The sequence below is a fragment of the Sus scrofa genome, chromosome 2 (assembly GCF_000003025.6).
Source record: "Sus scrofa isolate TJ Tabasco breed Duroc chromosome 2, Sscrofa11.1, whole genome shotgun sequence".
Classification (NCBI taxonomy): domain Eukaryota; kingdom Metazoa; phylum Chordata; class Mammalia; order Artiodactyla; family Suidae; genus Sus; species Sus scrofa.
This window is the reverse complement of record NC_010444.4, coordinates 29362953-29384854: the sequence shown is the minus strand read 5'-3', so window position 1 is coordinate 29384854 and position 21902 is coordinate 29362953. Positions and strand designations below refer to the sequence as shown.

The window sequence follows — 21902 nt, the reverse complement described above, 5'->3', positions numbered from 1 at the left end:
TCAAACTGTACCTTCTCTACCTACCAGCTATGTGATCTTGATCAAGTTAATTAACTTCTCTAGGTGTTTGTTTCCTCACAGGTATAATGAAGATGTCTAAAACACTGTCTGCCATATATTCCTCCCAGGGTTGCTTTGAGAACTAAATAAATATGATACAGGTTAAGCACTTACCTAGTGATTGGCATACAGCAAGTATTACCTGTGCTGTCGTTAATGTTATTGTCATTATGCTATCTGTCCAAGTCAGACTCTAGGAATAATTTTTTTCATTGCATCATCTATCATTTTTTCTTCCCATAAAATACATTAAAAAAAAAAAAAAAAAAGGAAGGTCTCTAACCCAGGCAGCAACCTTCTCTAAGATATTACTGGTATCATGTCTACAAAATACTGAGCATTTACAAAGATAACTTTCTATAACCACTTTTATCCCCTTCAGAATTCAGTTTAAGCTGCTGAAATGATATTCTTACCTTGGCAAATCATTTGAAATATATTTGTATATTGGGTGAACTGTATCCCCACTGAAGGCGCCTTCAGGACTGCTTAGCTGTGATACCTCCTTGGCTTTAGTTAAGGGTGATAAAGGAACTTGAGAAAGTGCTGCTCTGTGCTCCTCTGCCATTTTCAGCTAAAAATGAGGAAGAATGTAATTTAAAATGTAAAATCCTCCTGGGTTATAAACTGAAGCTGGGCCTTAATCACGATTTACTTCTCATCATGTTCCAGACCACATAGCAGTTACTAAATGTGAAATCGCATCAGAAATGAACAGAGATGAGAGACTAAAGGAGGACAGAATTATGAATATGTCTTTTGGTATAATCCTATTTAAGAAAAAATGATAATTTTTTGTGAAATATTTTAGTTTGTCCTATCTGCTAGAAAATTGCTAAGTATACAAACTTATCTTGAGGAATATGTTTTGAAAAGTGCAGCATAATGCCTTTTTTTGCCCTTCCTCTTTTCCTTGGAAGCTAATTTCCTCCTGATTTTGTTGGGAATTACGTGGCCATGCTTTCCTGGCAGGGAAGTGAAGGTGTTCAAGGCTAGACAATCAAAATACCTTCCCCAGAAACAGGGATTGCTAAATCAGAGTTCAGAGGGAGAAGACAAAGGAGCGCTCTGTTCTCCAAGATTGCTAGTTTTAAGAATAAAGTAAACGTCTAGAGAATGAAGCAAAAACAGATGAAAGAAAAAAATACAGATGGAGAGAGATGAAAAAGTTATAGAGATCTTGACGACAACATTTGAATCCAAGCCTAAGTATTAAAAAAAAAACTACATCTTTTGAGTGTCCTGGGTATGTGAGCCAACAGATTCCTTTTTGTTTGTTAGTTTAAGCTAGTTTGAGTTGAGATTCTCTTAGCTGTAACCTGGTACCACCTTACACTGGTCAGAATGGTCATCATTAACAAGTCAACAAATAACAAATGCTGAGAGGGTGTGGAGAAAAGGGAACCCTCCTACACTGTTGGTGGGAATGTAAAAGGTACAACCACTTTGGAAAACAGTATGGAGGTGCCTCAGAAAACTAAACACAGAATTACCACATGACCCAGCAATCCCACTCTTGGGCATATACCCAGACAAAACTTTCATTGAAAAGATACCTTCACCCGTATGTTCACTGCAGCACATTCACAACAGCCAAGACATGGAAACAACCTAAATGTCCATAGACAGATGAATGGATTAAGAAGCTGTGGTATATATGCACAATGGAATACCACTCAGCCATATAAAAGAACATGGAACTAGAGATTTTCATACTAAGTGAAGTAAATCAGAAAGAGGAAGACATATACTATATGATATCACTCATGTCTGGAATCTAATATAGAGCACAGATGAGACTTTCCACAGAAAAGAAATTCATGGACTTGAAGAACAGACTTGTGGTTGCCATGGGGGAGGGGAGAGAGTGGGGTGGACTGAGAGATTGGGGTTAATAGAGGCAAACTATCTCATTTGGTGTGGATAAGCAATGAGATCCCAATGTATAGCACAGGGAACTATATCTAGTCACTTGTGATGGAACATGATGGAAAATAATATAAGAAGAATGTATATATGTATGACTGAATCACTTTGCTATGCAGTAGAAATTGACAGAACACTGTAAATTGAGTATAATGGAAAAAATAAAAATCATAAAAAAATGGAAATCTCAAGTAACGCACACAGACAACCTAAGATTTCTTAAGACCAAAACAATATAGAGTTCCCACTGTGGCACAGTAAAAATGAATCTGACTAGTATCCATGAGGATGCGGGTTCGTTTCATCCCTGGCCTTGCTTAGTGGGTCGGGGAACCGGCATTGCCATGAGCTGTGGTATAGGTCTCAGACTCGCCTTGGATCTGGCATTGCTGTGGCTGTGGTGCAGGCGGGCAGCTACAGCTCCAATTTGACCCCTAGCCTGGGAACCTCCCTTGAAATACAGAAATACCTTTACTTTTTACTTAGGATTACAATCCCAATCTTCACCAAAAGAGGTAATCATTTTAGTAATGGTTAGTTTTTTTTTTTCCATGTAAACACTTTCTGGATACTTTTAGGTGGAATGAGTTATATAAGTGTGAAATCACTACCATTATTAAGTGTAATATTTCTTCTGTAACCTCACTATAAAAAGTGTCATCCTCACTAAAAGCAGAATGTATTAACAGGTTAAAAGGAATATGAAGAATACAATTGGTTTTCAGATAACATTATGGCACTTTACTAATTAAATGAGAACAAACTGTTAATTAGAAATTAAAGAAATAAGAATGTGTTAATTTTAATTTGACTGCCACTAAATACTCTCGTATTTTAGCAGAGTACAGAGTACAGAAAAAGGTACTGCCTTATGTTTTATTAAAACATGCAGAGTTTATTCACTGACACAATGCAAAACCACTATTTTTTTTGCTTCCCATCCATTAACAATTTTACATGAATATGAGTTCTCCTCTCATATTCCTAGATCTACTCTTCCACTGTTTTTTTAAAAACATATTTAAGCTCACAGTGGTTATGAGCCTGGTCACTGAAGCCAGAGTGTCTGGGTTTACATGCCTGCTGCCCACTTACCATGACACTTTGGACAAGTCACATAACCTCTTTGTTCATCAGTTCAATAATCTGTAAGAGGTGGACATGAATAGTAGCCTCTGGGGCGGGGCAGGGGAAGAAGTGGGATGTCCAGGGATTTGGGGGTTGGTAGATGGAAACAATTACATTTGGAATGGATAAGCAATGGGTTCTACTGCACAGCACAGGGAACTATGTCCAATCTCAGGGTAGAACATGATGGAAGAATGAGAAAAACACATATATACACACACACACGGCTGGATCGCTATGCTGTAGAGCAGAAATTGACACACCACTTTAAATCAACTATACTTTAATTTTAAAAAAAGAATAGTAGCCACTTCATAAAGTTGATGTGCTTAAGCACACAGGAGGTACCAAATGTCAGCTATTAAAGAGGAGAAGCCTGATCATCCTCAAGTAACAAACAGTACATGAAGACTTCCCAGGGGGCATGCAAATAAATTAGTTTTAAGCAAATCAATTTCCAGATCCTTGTTTTTCATATATACGCTTTCCTAAAAGGCATCTGCCCAAGAAGCTGCCTGTCCCAACTACAATTTGCCCTTGGAAAGTCTCCATTCTGCTATTTTACAAAAGTAAAAAAAGGCATTCCTTTTATGCCCATTTCAGGGCCTGAAACCAAGATTCCTTTAATGAAGAAATTTTAAGTGCTCTCCACTAATCTATATCATTACTTATACACTTCCAATAAATTTTACTTTTATATTTAAAAAAAATTAAAATGTCAATATATTCATGCTGCTTTGAGTAATTGTATGCTAAAAATAATTATAATGAAAAATGCAATCCTGGGGACTTTTCCAATACTCACAACCTCATAGTCACAGGACATTTAAAAATTTTGTTGCTGTTGTATGTTAGAGTAGCCAATAAAAGACTTTCAAGCATAAAAGATAAGAAATGGAATGCAGAGATAAACAAGGATTTACTGTGTAGCACAGGTAATTATATTCAGTATCTTGCAATAACCTATAATGGGAAAGAATTTTTAAAAGAATATACCTTGCTATATACCTGAAACTAACATAATATGTAAATCAACTATATTTCAATTAAAAAGAAAGACAGAAATGGAGTAGAAATATAAGTTTAAGGAGAAAACGAAGAATGTAAAATTTTCAACTACTGAAGAAGAGCTTGTTAATATTTTTAATGTTTTAAAATCCCTACAGTATTCAGGCCTAGGGCCAATATGTTCCATAAACATGTCACATCATGTCATGCCTGAAAACAAGGAAGCTATCAAAGACAAGTGGGGCATGTCAAAAGGACACAGGAACCAACTTGAAGGGAATTCCACTGGCAAAAGGTAAGGAACTCTGAACATAAAAAAAGTAAAATATTGAAATATTAAACATACAAAAATCCACAAGTACCTAATAATACTACAATAAAATTGTAATGAGTTTCTGCTGTGGCATGGTGGGTTAAGAACCTGACTGTAGGAGTTCCCATCATGGCTCAGCAGTAATGAACTCAACTAGTATCCATGAGGAAGTGGGTTCAATCCCTGTCCTCTCTTAGTGGCTAAGGATCCAGCATTGCTGTGAACTATGGTGTAGGTCACAGATGAGGCTCTGATCTGGCATTGAGGTGGCTCTGGAGTAGGCTGGCAGCTGTAGCTCTATTTAACCGCTAGTCTGGGAACTTCCATATGCTGTACCTATGGCCCAAAGAAAGAAAGAAGAAAGAAAAAAAAAAAAAAAAACATGTTAAATGACATCACACAGAGAATAAAGAGGAGCAACAAATGTTACATATGAGAAGAGACAAGAATTGTATCAACAAAATGCAATGCATACACCTGTTGGGGTTTTTTGGTTTTATTATTTGTTTGTTTTGGCCTTGCCTGTGGCATGTGGAAATTCCTGGGCCAGAGGTCCAACCAGCACCACAACAGTAACCAGAGCCAAGCAGTGACACTGCCTGATCCTTACCCTACTGACCCACACAGCAACTCCACATAAACCTGGCTTAAATCCTGATTTGAACAGACCAACTTAAGTAAGACATACATTCTTTTGGACAATGGGGGATATCTGAACACAAACTGGGAATTACTGATATGAAGGAAATGACTTTATTGGGTATGAATAAATGGTGTTATTATGATAAATACATCTGTTAGGGATACAAACCAAACTATTTTTAAGTAAAATATGATTGAGGTTTGCTTTAAAATACACCAGGAAGAAAAGTGAAAGAGAATATAAATTAGAATGGCAAAAGTTGATGGCTGTTGATTTTGAGTAAAGAGTACATAGGAGTCTGTTTTACTATTTTTCCTTTTGTGTTTGAAAATGTTCATAACAAAATATTTCTTAAAAACCATGTGGAATTTACATTTTATTGTATATGTTTAAAAGACTGATGTAATGGTTTTATTCTAAAATGTCAACATTCATAGTATATCAGAAATTACATCTTTTCCAACTATTTAAGCTTATAATGAGAAATTTTAAAAGTCAAGGAAAGATAGAGATGGGGAATTAAGAGGTATAAACCACTATGTATAAATTAAATAAACTATAAGGATATATTGTATAGCACAGGAAATATAACCAATATTTTATAATAACTTTAAATGGAGTATAATCCATAAAAATTTTGAATCACTATGATGTATACTTAAAACTATTATAATATTGTAAATCATCTTCAAATAAAAAATAAATAAATTTTTTAAATGACCATTCTTTAAAGCTTTTATCATATCACTCCTTAAGGATGAATATCAAGGGATAATCAGTGAGATTTTATGAACTATAAAATATTTTAATTCTACTTAGAAAACTGTTTAATTAATAGAAGAAATTCCTGAAATACAAGATATGTTAAACTTCCAGAAATTTTAAAGATAACTGAGTTCAAAATATCTAATTAGCCCAATGCCCCCTTTCCCATATACTTATGAGAACATACCCAATTATCTTGAAAAAGGCAATTAAAATTACTATTAATAATCTTAATACTAGGACATGTTATAATTCATTTGATAATTACATTTCCCACAAGATACTGTCAACATAAACTGTGAAACTGCAGATCCATCCTGTTTACAAGTATCAGAGACAATATGCTCACTATTCTGTTGTACTTAAATGTTGTATTGCAGTTTTTCTTAACAGGTAATACGTGACATGAAACATGTCTGATTTCATGCTTCCTAATTTCCATTCTGATGTTTAGCATTAAGAAATTATATTTATGTATCACACATGTCAGAAAACAATTTAAATAATTAAAGTAAGAAAAATAATAGCAACCATGCCTTTCACTTCAAATACAAAATATAAATCTTTTATTCATGGATATTAAAAAACCATCTACAATCAGAAATGCCAACTTTCTACATTTCCAGATTTATGTAGCTAGCATTAAGTATTTTGTGTAAATGTTCATGTTTTATATTTTCAGAAATTTGTTATGAATCAAAATATTGTCATAAAAATAAGGAAAAAGTCAAAAGACTACCTTTCAAGATTGACTCCTGAGTTTTGAAAATTCATTATTTCTGTTCTTCATTCTAATTTTTAAAACAAGGAAAAGGAAAAATGTAATTATTTTGATTTTAAAAACATTCTACAGGAAAAGGTACCATTTAAGCCAGGTTGAAGTTTACATTATTTATTGCTATTTTCTTAAAAAATATGCATCAGAATAAATATTTTTCTAAATACCAAAGTAAATACAATACATGGTTCTGGCATATTTATTTTTCTGAAAGGCACTCTGAATCTTAGACAACATAAATACTAGGCAGTGTGGTAGTTGCCATAGTAACAAGTAAATAGGAGCATAAAAATACATGCAATTTTTCAAATATATACACTTTTTTTCATAAATATGCATATCTTACAGGTAAAAATTACTCAACCCTTGCTTTAGTCCCTCTTTTAGAGAGAGTAACACCTAAGTCTTTAGGAATAAAAGACTATCAGGTAGCAATGTAGCAGGCTCAAAAAAGTTTTTAAATGCTATATGGGAAATCTTGAGATTTTAAAATCAGTTTTCCAAAATGAAGACAGGAAAAAAACTCCTTTCATTCCATATTATTTTAACTGTCAGTTCTCTAGGTAAAGGTAAAATTGCATAAACTTCTTTTCCTCCCAAGCATGAAATTCCCTTCCACTTTGCATGAGTTTATTATTCACATATATTAAATGGAGCACTTGACCATGGAAAACTGAAAGCCCTGTTGATCACAAAGGAGCCACAAAAGTTAATATGATAACCCATGAGCTACTACTTGAATAAATGATCTGAAAATCTTCTTGGTAGTGTGCTCAGTTGGAGTTTAAGGAGATTTTTCCTTTCTCTTCTCCCTTTATTAAAATACAGTCTCTGGTTTATAGGTATCCTAGAAGACAGAAGTGTATTGATAGAGTGTTCTGAATTTTACACTTCCAGTTTAAGAGGGCTTAGCATACATTTACTAGGGCTGGAGAAAGAAGTGGTTCTATAAGCCATGATGTGAAGTTTGAAATCTACTGAAAGGTATGGTAAGTTAACCAAAACACAACAGGAAAGTTGCTCAACTATTTTGGGGAAACAAATCCTTCAAATCTGATTGCATAAATTTGTACTTCCAATTTGCTTCATTAACAACTATTATGTAACATTCTCCTAGAGAATATAAAAATTTTTAAAGAACACCTCCTAGGCAGGGTGCCAAATATGAGGTGATAAAACAGTGAGCTCTAGGACTCAGCTTGTGCTAACTCTCTGAGAGAGAAACTATACACTGTAATGGTTAAGGATTAACTCAACTAGCCTGCAAGAGGAACTTCTTCATCATGCATATGCATGATCCTGTTTACTTTTATCAAAGATAAATCAGGGTTTTTTCCCCTGGAGGAGATAGTAAATTAACTTTAAGAAGTCCAAAGTATGAATTAAAATATTAGTCAAATATTTATGACTATCACAAAAAATAAGTCACATAGATGATGTGAATACTGCAAAAGGAAGAAAGAATATCTTTTTCTTCTTCTTCCCCCTCAATCCTTTTAAATATTTCCCTCTGCTTTCAACATCTTAAAGCGATGGGAAAATGTCCCTGGAGACTGGAAAAGGAAAAACATGCCCATCTTTAAAACAAGGGGAAATGATTTTGGTAATTAGACAGCTTAGTTTAACCTAGAAACATGCAATAACAAATTAAACAATCAATTAGTAACACCTAGAAGGGCATAAGATATTGGAAAACAACCAACACAGTATCTGAAAAGCCAAATATGCCAGATGAACTTAGTATCTTTTTCTGATAGAATGACAGGTCAGATTATCAAGTAAGAAGTGAACAGTGTAATCTATTTTAGTGTTGCAAGCCTTTTTATTCTATTCCCCAATTCAGTATAGGAGAAAATGATTTAGGAAGAAAATAATTTAAACACTGTCTTCAGTGCTAAGCCAATGGATGTTGACAAATCTCCTCTCTTCTGAGGGCTTGATTCAGAACTGAATCAATGTCTTTACTAATAACTAGTCAGGAATCTTGGTCTCCTTTATGTTTTAGCTCCATTGTATCAAGTCTTTGGGATCTCTAAAATTAAAAAGAAAGTCTTTCCTTAGTTTTCTTTCCAATTTAGTTTACTTTCCAACTTAATGATCTTCCTAGGGATCTTAAATGACTTGCTTCAATTAAGTGCTGCTATAGTGGTACAAGATATAAATGCACTGTATTTTCTATTATTTATTTTTTGTTTTTGAGGGCTGCATCGGTGGCATACGGAGGCTCCCAGGCTAGGAGCTGAATCAGACCTGCAGCTGCTGGCCTATACCACAGCAAAAGCAACACGGGATTTGAGCTGCATCTGCAATCTACACCAGAGCTCATGGCAACCCTAGATCCTTAACCTACTGAGCAAGACCAGGGATTAAACCCACATCCTCATGGATACTAGTCAGGTTCATTACTGCTGAGCCATAACAGGAACTCCCATAAACCCATTTTAGGTAGAAATTTTGAGAGGGAAATGAGGGATGCTTGGCGAATGATCTTCTATGACTACAGCGAATGATATGTAACAGAGAGGTGTTTAAATATAAATAAGAACACTCAAATCTTGAAGAGTGTGAAGAATAGCTCTTATTTGTTTAGAAAAGGAAGACACTGTAAAGAAGATCAACTGTATGGAGTCAAGAGATGAACCCGATTTTCAAGGACAGAAGTCTCTGTGCTATGAGAACAACTGTCCAAGTACACAAGGATGTTAGAAGCACAACTATGGAGGAAAGAGGTTCTAGCTGGGAAGGAAGTCAAACCTTGGTCTGTACTGGAGGATCAGACAAGAGCCAATGCTATGTTGAACTGAGTAGCTTAAAGGACCAGGATAAGTGTCAGTCCTCATTATATAATTAACATGCCCATTTCCCAAACTTCTGTACTAATTAAAATAATAATTTATATACCTTAGAAAGAAAAAAAAATTGGTCACTGAATTGTTTGTTTTATCTTAACTATCTTTCTTAGCCTAACTGCTGTAGAAACAATCAACTGGAGATGTTTCCAAGCTAGAGAGGGCATTGCTTGTACCAGGGAATCAAGGAGGAAATGAGGGCAATTAATGCTTCTAATTTTTCTCCCTTCTAGTCTTTCAACACAAGGAAGTCACATCATTTCTTCCACTCTTACTCTAGGATATTTCAGAATGGAGTTGCCTACATTAAGTTTTATAAAATACAACTTTAACTTTATAACTAAAAAAGTAAAAACAAAGATAGAATATTTATATTTACCAAACCAAGACTATCATCAATAATTTACTTAGTTTAATAACTGAGAAAAAAATAGAATAAAGAAAACAGAACTGTGGATTTGGAGACATGAAGGTAGTGTATTCTAATGGAAAGACCCCTGAAACTAGACCAAGAAGTTCTAGAGTTCTGAAATTAATTTGGGGTCAGATCTTGGGTAAATCCTAAACTTTATTAGGTTCAATTTCTCTAAAAAAAAAAAAGGCTGGGAAAAATGATACAATGGGAGAAAAAGGCTGGGAAAAATGATACAAGGGGAGAACTGTAAAGTTCTGTCTCTAAAACTTTAGCCACATAAATAAAAGAGCTTTAGTGTGACGGAAAATTCAAAAAATGTGGAGTCAGCTTTCTTGAGTTTGAATCTTGCCTCTGTCCCTTCCCAGTCTTATTTCCTTATCTGTACAACAATAATATCTGCCTAATCTATTTTATAGAATTGTTATATAAATGAGAAAATACATAATGTGTGAAAGTGCTTGTTAATTATAAAAGTCCTCATTTTTGTATTTAGTTCTGCATCCTGCATTGTCTCAGAAAGAAATTTTAGACATGGTAGAATGTGCTCTAAGATTCCTTGTTACCAGAGAAGATGCAGCTATTTACAATTTACAATTTAGGAGTGTTTGTTTCCTCAGCTGTTGGAGAGCCATTGTTGGAGAGCCCAGATTTCTAGGAACTCAGGAACGGGTAGTTATCCTCTGTCACAGCAAAAATACATAAGATTTCCAAACCAATTCCTCTAAAGGAAAAAGTGGGAACTTTAGCCATAAGTCAAGTAACTATGTTGGTTGGTAATATGTTAGAAATGCAAATGGGGGGTGGGTTGTGCTATACAAAGGATCAACTAAAAGTGTGGACTAAGACAATATAAAGAGTATAGCAGCAAGGCATTGAGGGCACCAGGCATCACCATTCTGATTTTGTAAAATGTGTTAGTTGGACCCGCTCTGTAGATGAAGGAGGTCTTTGTGAAACAACATCTTGGGAGGGTATTGGACATAAAAAATATTAATTGTAAAGCTTAGCCAGTGAAAAAAGTAAAAATATTTTTAAATTAGGTTATTAAACACTAGGGGCTTGACCCTTTTTACTGAAAATTTACTTTTATCGTTATATCTGGCTTTTCCCTGAGGAAATATGAATATCAGATGGCTCTCCTCAACTTGACAGAATACAAAAAGCTCATTTGTGAAGGCCTGGTAGTTTTAGTTTTAATATATATATAATTGAATATAAAAGAAGGAAAATGATTTTTTTTAAGAAACATGCAAAAAATCCATTTTTATTGATTTATAATCATATTACAAGACTGATTATGACTTCATAAATAAAGATAGATCCAGGATGGCATGCTTTTCTGAGAGATGGTATGCCACAGAACAATCTACAGCAAAAAGGTCCAAAGACAGTAGTGAAGCAAGGCATGGCCTAATTAGTGTAGTGAAATTCAACTCAATTAAGTATTGATTACCAGCTAATACCTATAATTAGAGAGATATCCAAATATAAACTAACATACTTTGGTAAAATTGATCCAAATACATTTCTAATCATTTCAAATGCTTTAAGCTTGCCAATTCTCCCTGTAGAGAAGACTATTATCTAGTTTCCTGACCAACCTTTGCAACACTTGCAAGGCTGGGAACCAAGTAACAATAGCACTTGAATCCTGATGACAGGCTTAGCCTCATCTATTTGAAACAAGAAGCTGGGGAAACAGGATATATAGTGGACTAAGACAAAAAGAACTGCTACCAAGTTCACAGAAAAATCTTTTATATCTGGTAACACTTTCTTCACTTAGTTCTTCTTTTATAGGATTATCTTACTTTAACCTATAACTAATATAAGACATTTCTAAGTACATCTTCCTCTGCAATGATATATCTGAATATCATATATATCTACATCAACAAAATTAACTTTCTAAATTAGATTTTTAAAATTTGGAACTTGAATATATATATATATGTATTTCTCCTGTACTGAAATAAGGGAAGTCATTTAAGTTACTCCAAATATAGGTAGAAACTAAAAATAATTAATTTAATATTCATAGAGACTAACACCGCAGATCGGGATTTACACTATAAAGATTAAAAAAGTTATACAGTCTTTCAAATTAATATATCTGACTGTCTTTCTCTAATGCTCCCTTTTCACCTGCAGCACATCAGACAAGGTAATAATTTATGATAATCATATGAAAATATACAATTAATATTCATCACCTCTCATTCCTCATCACTTTAGATGATCAGTAATGCAGAGTGAAAATGCTGTCAGATTTCTAATTGCTTTGTAATGGGCTTGAAACAGGGAAATCATTAAAGGCAAACAATCTGTCATTTGTCTGTTACTTTAACTATCTATCACACAAAAAAACTCATTAAAGAAATTGCTAATGAGCTACAAAAGACTATATTCATGGAGCGTCCAGAGTAGGTTAAAAAGTAATACTATGGATTGCTTAAAATATTTTAAAAATATGGTATTTTTGTGGAAATTCATCAGAAAACATCTATTCTTCAGTATACTTTTTAAGCTGTGTGGTTTCATTATTTTGGCATCTAATCCATCATTGTAGAAATCCCTTTAGCATGTAAGAATTGTTTTTCATCAGTCTCTAAATAATTAAACTGAATGGTTGCAAGAAGCTGAAATGCTAAATATGTTTATTACTAGAAAACTGACACAGTCATAAAAAATACTACCATAGTAACCCTGATGCTAAGGGAAGAGCATATTTTAAAATTTGATTTTTACCCTCATATCACTGTGGATTTGAACTGTTGAATGTTTCACTCATCTTAAATAATGTTATCATTACACAAAAATTATATTCACCTATTGAAATTAAGATAATAACACTAAACTCTGCATAATAACATTATTTTGAAAAAGTTAAAGACATTAACCAACACTAAAATGTTTCATAATATTATTTCAAATAGTTTTGGAGTGGAAAAAAAATCATTTCTTTAAATGAGCACTCCAAAACTTGCATGTCTTTACTAATGCTATCTTTCTTATATGAGGTACTAAGTTAAAAAAAAATCATTGATAATGACACTAATCTAATTAAAAAAAAACTGGAAATGTTGTGTTGATGGAGTTCAGTTGCATTTTATTTTAGAAAAAAATATGACAGTAACAAACATAATAGTGTTACCAATTATGTTTTTCATTTTGCTCACGATCAATTAAATCATGAATGTATTTCTTATAGCAAAACATATGAATTTTAATAAAATCAAACTTCTCTTAAGTACATAGATCTATTCAGATCTATTGGAATATACCCCAATTTAAAAACCTAAGTGCAGTGGCATGTTTAGCCAGGTGCCACAGTTGATACACAGGAGTGAATTCCAAGCTGACTTCAAAAGGTTCCATAACACTCTAGAAACATCTTCATTATACTCTCTAATTGACTTAAACAGACTTTGTATCAACTGTTTAACACATTTTTACCCACAAATTAACACCCTTTGATCATTCAAATTAACCTTTCTTCTGTGAGTCAATTACATGACAAAAATAAAATAAACTTTAAAAATTCAGTTTAAAAAACAAAAATGGAGAAGAGAGGAATCTTTTAAAAACAGAGCATATATATCCATATCACTGCAAATTTTGAAGAGATCATTGCAAAATTTCAAATTTCAAAATAAATGGAAACTTTACCGAAAAAGCCAGGGTGAGTGGTCATCAGACAAAGATAAATGCATAAAGAAGTGAATGGGGATATAAGAAGTTGGTTATTTATTATGATTATTAAAGAGAAACAAGATGGATTATATATAGTATCTTTAATAGGTTCATTGAATATTAAATATCAGATGTGAAGAAGCAAGGAAGATATGAATAAAAATTCCAGGTAAGACAAAGATTTGCAAAGACTTATGGTCAATTAATCTATGACAACGGAGACAAGTATATAAAGTGGAGAAAAGACAGTCTCTTCAATGAGTGGTGCTGAGAAAACTGGACAGCTACATATAAAATAATGAAATTAGGACATTCTCTAACACCATACACAAAAATAAACTCAAAATGAACTAAAGACCTAAATGTAAAGTCAGATACCATAAAACTCCTAGAGGAAAATACAAGCAGAACACTCTTTGACATAAATCGCAGCAATATCTTTTCAGATCCATCTCCTAAAGTGATGGAAATAAAAACGAAAATAAGCAAATGGCAAATAATTAAACTTAAAAACTTTTGCATAGCTAAGAAAACCAAACCTATACAAAACAAAACCTATAGAATGGGAGCAAATATTTGCAAATGATGTGACTGATAAGGGGTTAATCTCCAAAGTCTACAAATAACTCATATAGCTCAATATTAAAAAAATAAAATAAACAACCAATAAGAAAATGGGCAAATGATCTAAACAGGCATTTCTCCAAAGGAGGTACACAGATGGCCAAAAGGCATATGAAAAGATGCTTAATATTGCTAATTAGAAAAATACAAATCAAGCAACAATGACGTATCACCTCACACTGGTCAGAATGACCATCATCAAAAAGTCTACAAACAATGCTATATAAGGTATGAGAAAAAGGAACCCTCCCTACACAGTTGGTGGGAATATAAATTCGTACAGTCACTGCGGAGAAGAGTATGGAGCTTCCCTAAAAAAATACTAAAAACAGAACTACCATATGATCCAGCAATCCCACTCTGAGGCATATATCTGGAAAAAAAATCATAATTTGAAAAGGTACATGCACCCCAGTATTCATAGCAGCACTATTCACAATAGCCAAGGCACAGAAGCAACCAAAATGTCCATCAACGGACAGTGGAATATTACTCAGCTATAAAAAAAGAATGAAATAATGCCATTTGCAGCAACATGGATGGACCTAGGGATTAACATACTAAGTGAAGTAGATGAGACAGAGACAGCCAAATATAATATTGCTTGTATGTGGAATATAAAATAAAGATACAAATAAACTTATACATACAACAGAAACAGACCCACAGGCATAGAATACAAACTTATGGTTGCTGAAGAGGAAAGAGGGGAAGGATAAATTAGGACTTTGGGATTAACATATACACATTACTATATATAAAATAGATAACCAACAAGGACCTACTGTACAGTATGGGGAACTCTACTCAATGTTCTGTAATGACTTATGGGAAAGGAATCTGAAAAAAGAATGGATATGTATAAAATGAATCACTTTGCTGTACACATGACACTAACACAACACTGTAAATCAACTATACTTCAATAAAGAAGAGAGAAAGACCTTTAAGTCTGAAACAAGCTTGAAAGAACATAGACACAACTGAAGTTAAACACACAAGAAAAAACACAGCAAACGGTGTGGTTAACACTGAAAAGTACTTACCTCTTTGTCTCCCCTGCTTAGTGCACTGCCTTACTTAAACTCAATGAATGGTCACTGATGATTACTGTGAAAGACAAAAGGAGAATAAATAGACCAGCAGAGGGAATATATGCAAAAATGAAGAATCACTTCTAAAAGACATAGTAGGATTGTTCATTACAGCTAATTCTCAATACTGTTTAAAGCTTTATGATAACAGGCCAAAAAAAGGAAACAAGGAAGTTTCTCTAGCCATTCCTCTCCCCTCTCTGTCAAAAGCATTATTTAAAATAGAAGACTTCCACACATCTTCCTGGAATAGCCTCATTCTGATTCAAGGATTTTAATCATTTGAGTAATCTGCCTTATTCTACTTGCATAAATATAAGTTATCAAAGGTCGCAGCACCTGTATTTCCTCTGGCACAGCACTTAACACAGTTATCTCAGTTGCTTGTCTGGCTACACAGATAACCTTTATGATTTTGAGAGGGCTATAGCCAACTCAGTCTTGTGTCTCTTGTAACAGAGGCTGGGACAACTAGTAGACAGTAAACATTTGTGGACAGAATGAATAAGTGAATGAAGGCTGTATTTGTACTATGTTACTTTTTTTTTAAATCTTATCACTAGCTAAGAGATTCTAAGTTGCTCTGGGGCAATCATCTAATTTCAGAACATAACCATAATGCTCTGTGGTACTTAAAAACAAATACAGCTTAGTTCACTGGTATGAACAGCCCAAAACCCTAAAAATTCAGAGATAGGTAAGATCAAGGAAATTAAAGAAGAGTTTGTGAGGAAACCAGTGAAAAGAGCCAGGTAAATATAATCCTGGGATAAGAAATAATCAGCAGAAGTATATACTGTATATACTGCAAATATCCATCAGTAAGAAGCACAATTTACTAATATGAACTTAAGGTAAGAATTTATTAATGTGTGGTGGACATTAGTAAGTTTATGAGCAGGCAAGTACTAAAGTGATAAATTGAATAAGAATGTGATTTTTTTTCTATCATTACAACCAAGAGTCTCAAACCTCTGCAATATCTATATATCTCTATCTCTATCTACACCCTATCTAACTCTAGATATAACATCTGATGAAGCATCTTGAAATCAAATATTTAACATATGCCTACTTTGCTTATGTAGATGCTGATGTCACAGGAAATAAGAGGTTTTGGCCCATCCTTTTAATTTACCTGGCAAACTACAGTTCAACAAACATTTGGGTTTGGTCTTATTTTTCCAATTTAATAGTATGTGGCTTTCTTTTGCTCTGTTTAGAAATTCCTAAAATACTGTTATGAATTCTTAATGTTCTAATACATCAAAACTGAGCAATAAATATTTCATTATCAACAATAATAGCTAATCTTTACTGAGTATTTACTACATTCAGACACCACTATCTCATTTAATCTTCACAACAAACCTATAAAGGAGGTACTATTATTTTCTCCATTTTACAGAATAAGAAACCAAGACACAGAGATTAAAGTGTTCATATAACCAGCACGAGACAGAACCTGGATACAAATCTATGCAGTCTGACTCCAGAGTTCATGCTCTTAACCATTATGTTAACACAGTACATATTTCTGCTACAAAATGGATAAATTACCTCCTTAAAATAAAATAGAAAGAAACCTATTATGGACACATCATTAGAATATATCATTAGAACTCCAGAGAACATAGCCAGAAAGCTGGTGCTTAGTTTCTCTAAGAGGTGTTTCTGCCCTCAGAGAGTTTATCTTACAGTTTATATTAGAACATATATCTAAAGTGTAACAATACCCTATGAGTACAAATGGGGAGTAAACTCAGGACTGCTATGAAAGTCCAGAGGAGGAAGTGATTTCTAAGGATGGGTTGTCATAAAAGGCTTGATGGAAGAAAACAGGTCTTAAAGGAGGAATAAAACAGATAGGAGGAAGAAAAAGCTATGGTGTTGCATGCAAAAGGAACCATCTGAACAAAATTATGGATGAAGTAACAAAATATTCAATTGTTTAAAAGTTTCATGTATGAATAGGTGATGAGGCTGGAAAACGAGGATCATATTGGGAAGGTAATTGAACACCAGGTTAAGGAGGGAGGACTTTATCCTATAGACCTGCTCTGTTCAATAGTCACCAGTTAGACAGAGCTAGTGAGTACTTGAAATGTGGCTAGTCCAAATTGAAGTGGGCTGTACAGGTAAAATACACACCAGCTTTTGAAGACTTAGTATGAAAAAAGAATGTAAAATATCTCTTTAATTATTTTATATCAATTACATTTTGAAATAATCATACTGGGTTAAATAAATGTATTATTAAAATTCATTTCATCTGTCTCTTTTTACTTCCTAACATGGCTAATGGGAAATTTAAAATCACACGTGGTTTGCATTTGTGGCTTACATAGTATTTCTATTGGACTGTACTGCCCTAGAATCTGAAAAAAAAAATGAAGGAAAGTTAATGAGAAAGTATTCACGTAAAAAATGTTTAAAGAAGTTTATTCTAATATAAATAAACAGATAAATTCAGGTTGTAAGACAACTGATCTGTGTTTCAATAATCTAATGGCAGGGAAAAACAAAACCATAGTAGTGGAGAATTGGAACTGCTATAGTTCAAAAGATATTTAAGAGACAGAAAAACAAAATGAAATGTGTAGACTTTGGATTCTGAGTCAAGCAAACTAACCATAAAAAGACATTTCTGAGACAACTATGGAAATATAATAAGGACTAGATATTGAACAACATCAATGAATTACTGATCATTTTTGTGGAATAATGATATGATGGAGAGGAAAGAAAAAGTTGCAAAAATATGCTTTGGGATGCAAACCAAAGTATGTTGATATGAAGTGACAAAACACTTGGGATCTTCTGGGGACAAAAAAAAAGTAATTCTCTCTAATCCAAATAAATAAAAAATACAAGTATTAAAAAAGTAAATTGAGAAAACTAAGTTACTCTGATTAGGTTTTTAGAATTCTGTTCAAAAAAGGGAATAAAAGACATAACGTGATGCCTTAATAGAATTATAAATCAAAATAAGGTGCTCTTGCTGTAAAAATTGGATGACCTGAATCCAACGAAGAAGGAACCTGCAGTGGAAAAGGGAAGTTTAAGGGCTAGAAAAATTCAAGAGGTACCATTCTGACAGCACTGTATAAGAAGGTTTTCAGAATAACAGTTCTGTCATTTTAGGTATCCTTAGGGCCACAAAGAAGTTATGCTGGAACCAGGACTGAACACCAGATTCTCTGACTTAGTTTAACGCTGTCTGCTTTTAAATATCCTATGTTTAAAACCCAATGGAGAACCTAATTTAAACTTTTCCCTTGAGATTTTTACACTTTCCTATATCACTCAGTTTTTCTTTTATAGTTTCTAACATCATTCAATAACTGACCATATCAAAATATCTTATTTATGTACTTAGGGTTTGTCTTCGCAGCTTCTCAAAATGAGATTTGGTAGAAGAAAGATAAAAAAGATAAAGGAAAGCAAATCTAAGCAGTAACAAAACTACCTCAACATCTCCAAGTGAAAATTATATCATGCTGCCAAGCAATAAAATGCATTTTTTTTCACCTCCAGGCACAATGCAAACAAGGTTGGTCAATACTGGGTAAGCGGAACAGAGATTTGATAATAAAAGGGAACAACAGAACGAATGAACCAAGAGAGAAGTAAAAAGTAACAACAGCAACCAAAAAACTTAACAGTGCCCATTGGAGTGCCCAGCAACTGCCTCAAAAAGAGAGTATTATTCTGCTTTTTCCGTAAGCTTTAAAGATAGCATAGCTGCCCTGGCAATAGGTAGACTTGCTGAGTGTGAAAGGACTTTTAAAATTTCTCATTTTTTAAGTCGGTTGCTAAGATCCAAAAAAACAATAATAATTACGTTGAACATCTTTTCCAGAAGAAAAAAAATACTGAAACTGAATAAGAAAAACGTTGCTCAGCATAGGTTTTAGCTCCCTTCATTTTGGAATGAGAACATTAGAAGGCACGTGTGGGGACAAAGGCGAGTCAGAGCTCCTCAGCGTTCTCTTCATCCCCACCCCCCCACCCCAGCATCCCCACCCCCACCCCATCCCATCCCCAGCCACGGTACTACGTTCGCCAACCACAAAAGGACTGGGAGCAGCGCTGGGTAGGGTAAGCGGAGGAAGCTTTGGGGAAGGCGGCGAAAGCCTGGTGGCGGGGGGTGCTCTCTGAGGAAGAGGAGAGAAGCGACAGTCGGGAAGCCAGGACAGGAGTGAGTTAGAAAAAAGAAGAATGCCTTTTTCCACAGCTCCGGCACTTACTGATGACAAACGCCCTGGAAAATGCCACTGGGTTACCATAGCGACCGCGTCCAGAGGGCGGAGCGGCGCTTCCGATCGGAGCCTCAGCCTGGGCGGCTCGACTAGAAACGTGATCACGTCAGGGCAGTGACTTCCGGCGGAAGCAGAAGCCGGTTCCGTGGTTAGACAGACAGCCGTAGCAGTGGGCTTTAATGGCTCTGCTAAGTTTGGTAAGTTTGCTAAGAGGCGAATCCAGGGTAGGGTGCTGACCTGTGGAGGCCGAGGATTTCCGAGTCCCAATTTTAGGAAACCCCGGATGTCTCGTTGAACTCATTGCTGCGGGAAGAGGTTGCCTGGTTCTGGGGCTTCTGGCGGGCTGTGTTTCGGGAAGCAAGCTGGAGGGCTGCGGTATCCTTCAGTGAACAGCTTCAGGCGCTCTTTGCGTGGTCTGAGCGCGTCTCCTCTGCCCAAGGGACTGTTGCTCTCTACCTGCCGCTGCTGACGAGCTGTTTCACCTGTTATTCTTTTAAGGTAATCTGGAAGAAAAGAGGTGAACTGGAAAAATTAGGAGGGAATGCTCCCAGATTCATGTTAATTCTTTGGTGTTTTGTTTTGCTTTTAGGAAATATTTACTCATTTTGTAAACATTAATTAAACTCTAGTGTGTTTGCTGAGCACTTACTGTGTGTCGCTTTTACCAAGAAACTAGCGGAAATACTAGCAGTCATCTAGCAGTCATCCACTGCTCCGGATCATTATCGAATTTTTTTTTTCTTTCTCTCTCTCTCTTTTTTTTTTTTTTTTTTTTTTTTTGCTTTTGTATATTCATTAATTTAAGATATAAGCGTATATCATGAAACATCTAATAGGTTTTCCACACTTGTCTGTATACTTACCCATGGAATTCTTAGCACGTTTTAAAATTAAAAGATACGCTTCTTCAGGTTTGCACTGTAATCATGATTTACTCAAATATGGAAGAACTTAGAAAAACGGTTCCTTGTTATTTCTTAGATACACGCAAATCGTAATGAATTGTCATCAATTTTTCTATTCAGCTGATCTGAGAAGGCTCATTTCTTGTTGGATGGATGATGGCATTTGAGCAGATACCAAGAAAGGATTGGTACAGCATTCTAGGGGCAGACCCATCTGCAAGTGTGTCAGACCTAAAACAAAAGTATCAAAAACTCATATTAATGGTAAGTCGTTTTCTTTCAGATTCTAAATCATTGGGGGCCGGGGGATCAGTTTTTTTAGGTGACCAGAAATTTAGGTTTCCATAAAATGAATAAATGATATCAAAGCAGGAATCAGAGGGAGTTCCTGTTGTGGCTCAGGGGTAAGCAATCCGACTAGTATTCATGAGGATGCCCTTTCAATCCCTGGCCTCTCACAGTGGGTTAAGGATCCGTCGTTGTGAGCAGTGGTGTAGGTCAAAGATGCTGCTCAGATCTGGCATTGCTGTGGCTGTAGTGTAGGCCGGCCTCTGCAACTCTAATTTGACCCCTAGCCTGGGAATTTTCCATATGCCACTAAGTGTGCTCTAAAAAGAAAAAAGCAAAAACAAAAACAAAAAAAGATTGATCAGAGTATCAATTTGATTAGTTGAAACTTTCAGTGAAAGAAAAAAAGTTGATTTGAGATGGGCTAGCATGATGGTTTGGACCAGATCTGAGTCATGCTGATTGAGTCATCCTGATTCCACCACTAACTTCCTTGAGAAATTGGACAAGTTATTTTCTCCTGTATGTTCCTCAAGAAGGATTAAATGAAATAATCTTTGTAAAATTCCTTGAAATGTGCCATGTAATAGTCAACATTAGTATCCCATAGACCCTAGCTAACAGTGGCTATTAACGCACTTGAAACTTGGCTAGTCCAGAATGAGATGCACTGTTAGTGTAAAACACACATTGGAATTTGAAGACTTAGTACCAAAAAATAATATATAATAATCAAAAATTTTTATGTTGATTCAATATTGAAATGATAATATTCTGGATATGTTATTTTGGATATATATTTCAGAATATATTACATTTTGCTTATTTTATATATATTATTTGCATATTTTTACAAATACAATAAGTATTATCAAAATTGATTTCATCTGCTTTCTATTTTAATGTTGCATATGTGGCTTGCATTTATAGTTTGCATTGTATTTTTATTGAAAAATACTGATTTAGGTCAAACACTCTTCACCTGACTCCATTCTTTTGTGAAATGAGTTGTGATATTTATAAATAGATAATATCTTTCCCAACTATCATATTAATTTTTTTCAATCTATATTCTGAGATTTCTTAAGCAATGTCAGTAACTATAATGGTGTCTGGTTAACTCAGTTTATGAAAAAAGTAGAAGAGTATTA

General features: G+C 34.5%; 2 protein-coding genes across 10 annotated transcripts in view; one reads left to right on the top strand and one right to left on the bottom strand.

Annotated features, from left to right (window-relative positions):
- The window catches only part of LOC100517025, a 431209-nt gene extending 411535 nt beyond the window's left edge, over positions 1 to 19674 (bottom strand). For 5 of the 7 annotated variants that reach the window (XM_021085287.1, XM_021085289.1, XM_021085290.1 and 2 more), the window contains exons 1-4: positions 19547 to 19674; positions 15249 to 15312; positions 6583 to 6634; positions 477 to 634 (exon numbers count right to left, since the gene is read on the bottom strand). In XM_021085287.1, the coding sequence (XP_020940946.1) occupies positions 477 to 628 (152 nt within the window). In that variant the 5' untranslated portion in view covers positions 629 to 634; positions 6583 to 6634; positions 15249 to 15312; positions 19547 to 19674. The remainder of the gene's footprint in view (positions 1 to 476; positions 635 to 6582; positions 6635 to 15248; positions 15313 to 19546) is intronic. The other 2 variants (XM_021085291.1, XM_021085288.1) reach the window with 2 other exon arrangements.
- DNAJC24 (DnaJ heat shock protein family (Hsp40) member C24) overlaps positions 19611 to 21902 on the top strand; it is a 59557-nt gene continuing 57265 nt past the window's right edge. The window contains exons 1-2 of one of the 3 annotated variants that reach the window (XM_021085296.1): positions 19611 to 19755; positions 20584 to 20727. In XM_021085296.1, the coding sequence (XP_020940955.1) occupies positions 20617 to 20727 (111 nt within the window). In that variant the 5' untranslated portion in view covers positions 19611 to 19755; positions 20584 to 20616. Of the gene's footprint in view, positions 20057 to 20583; positions 20728 to 21902 lie in introns of all 3 variants that reach the window. The other 2 variants (XM_013994474.2, XM_013994473.2) reach the window with 2 other exon arrangements.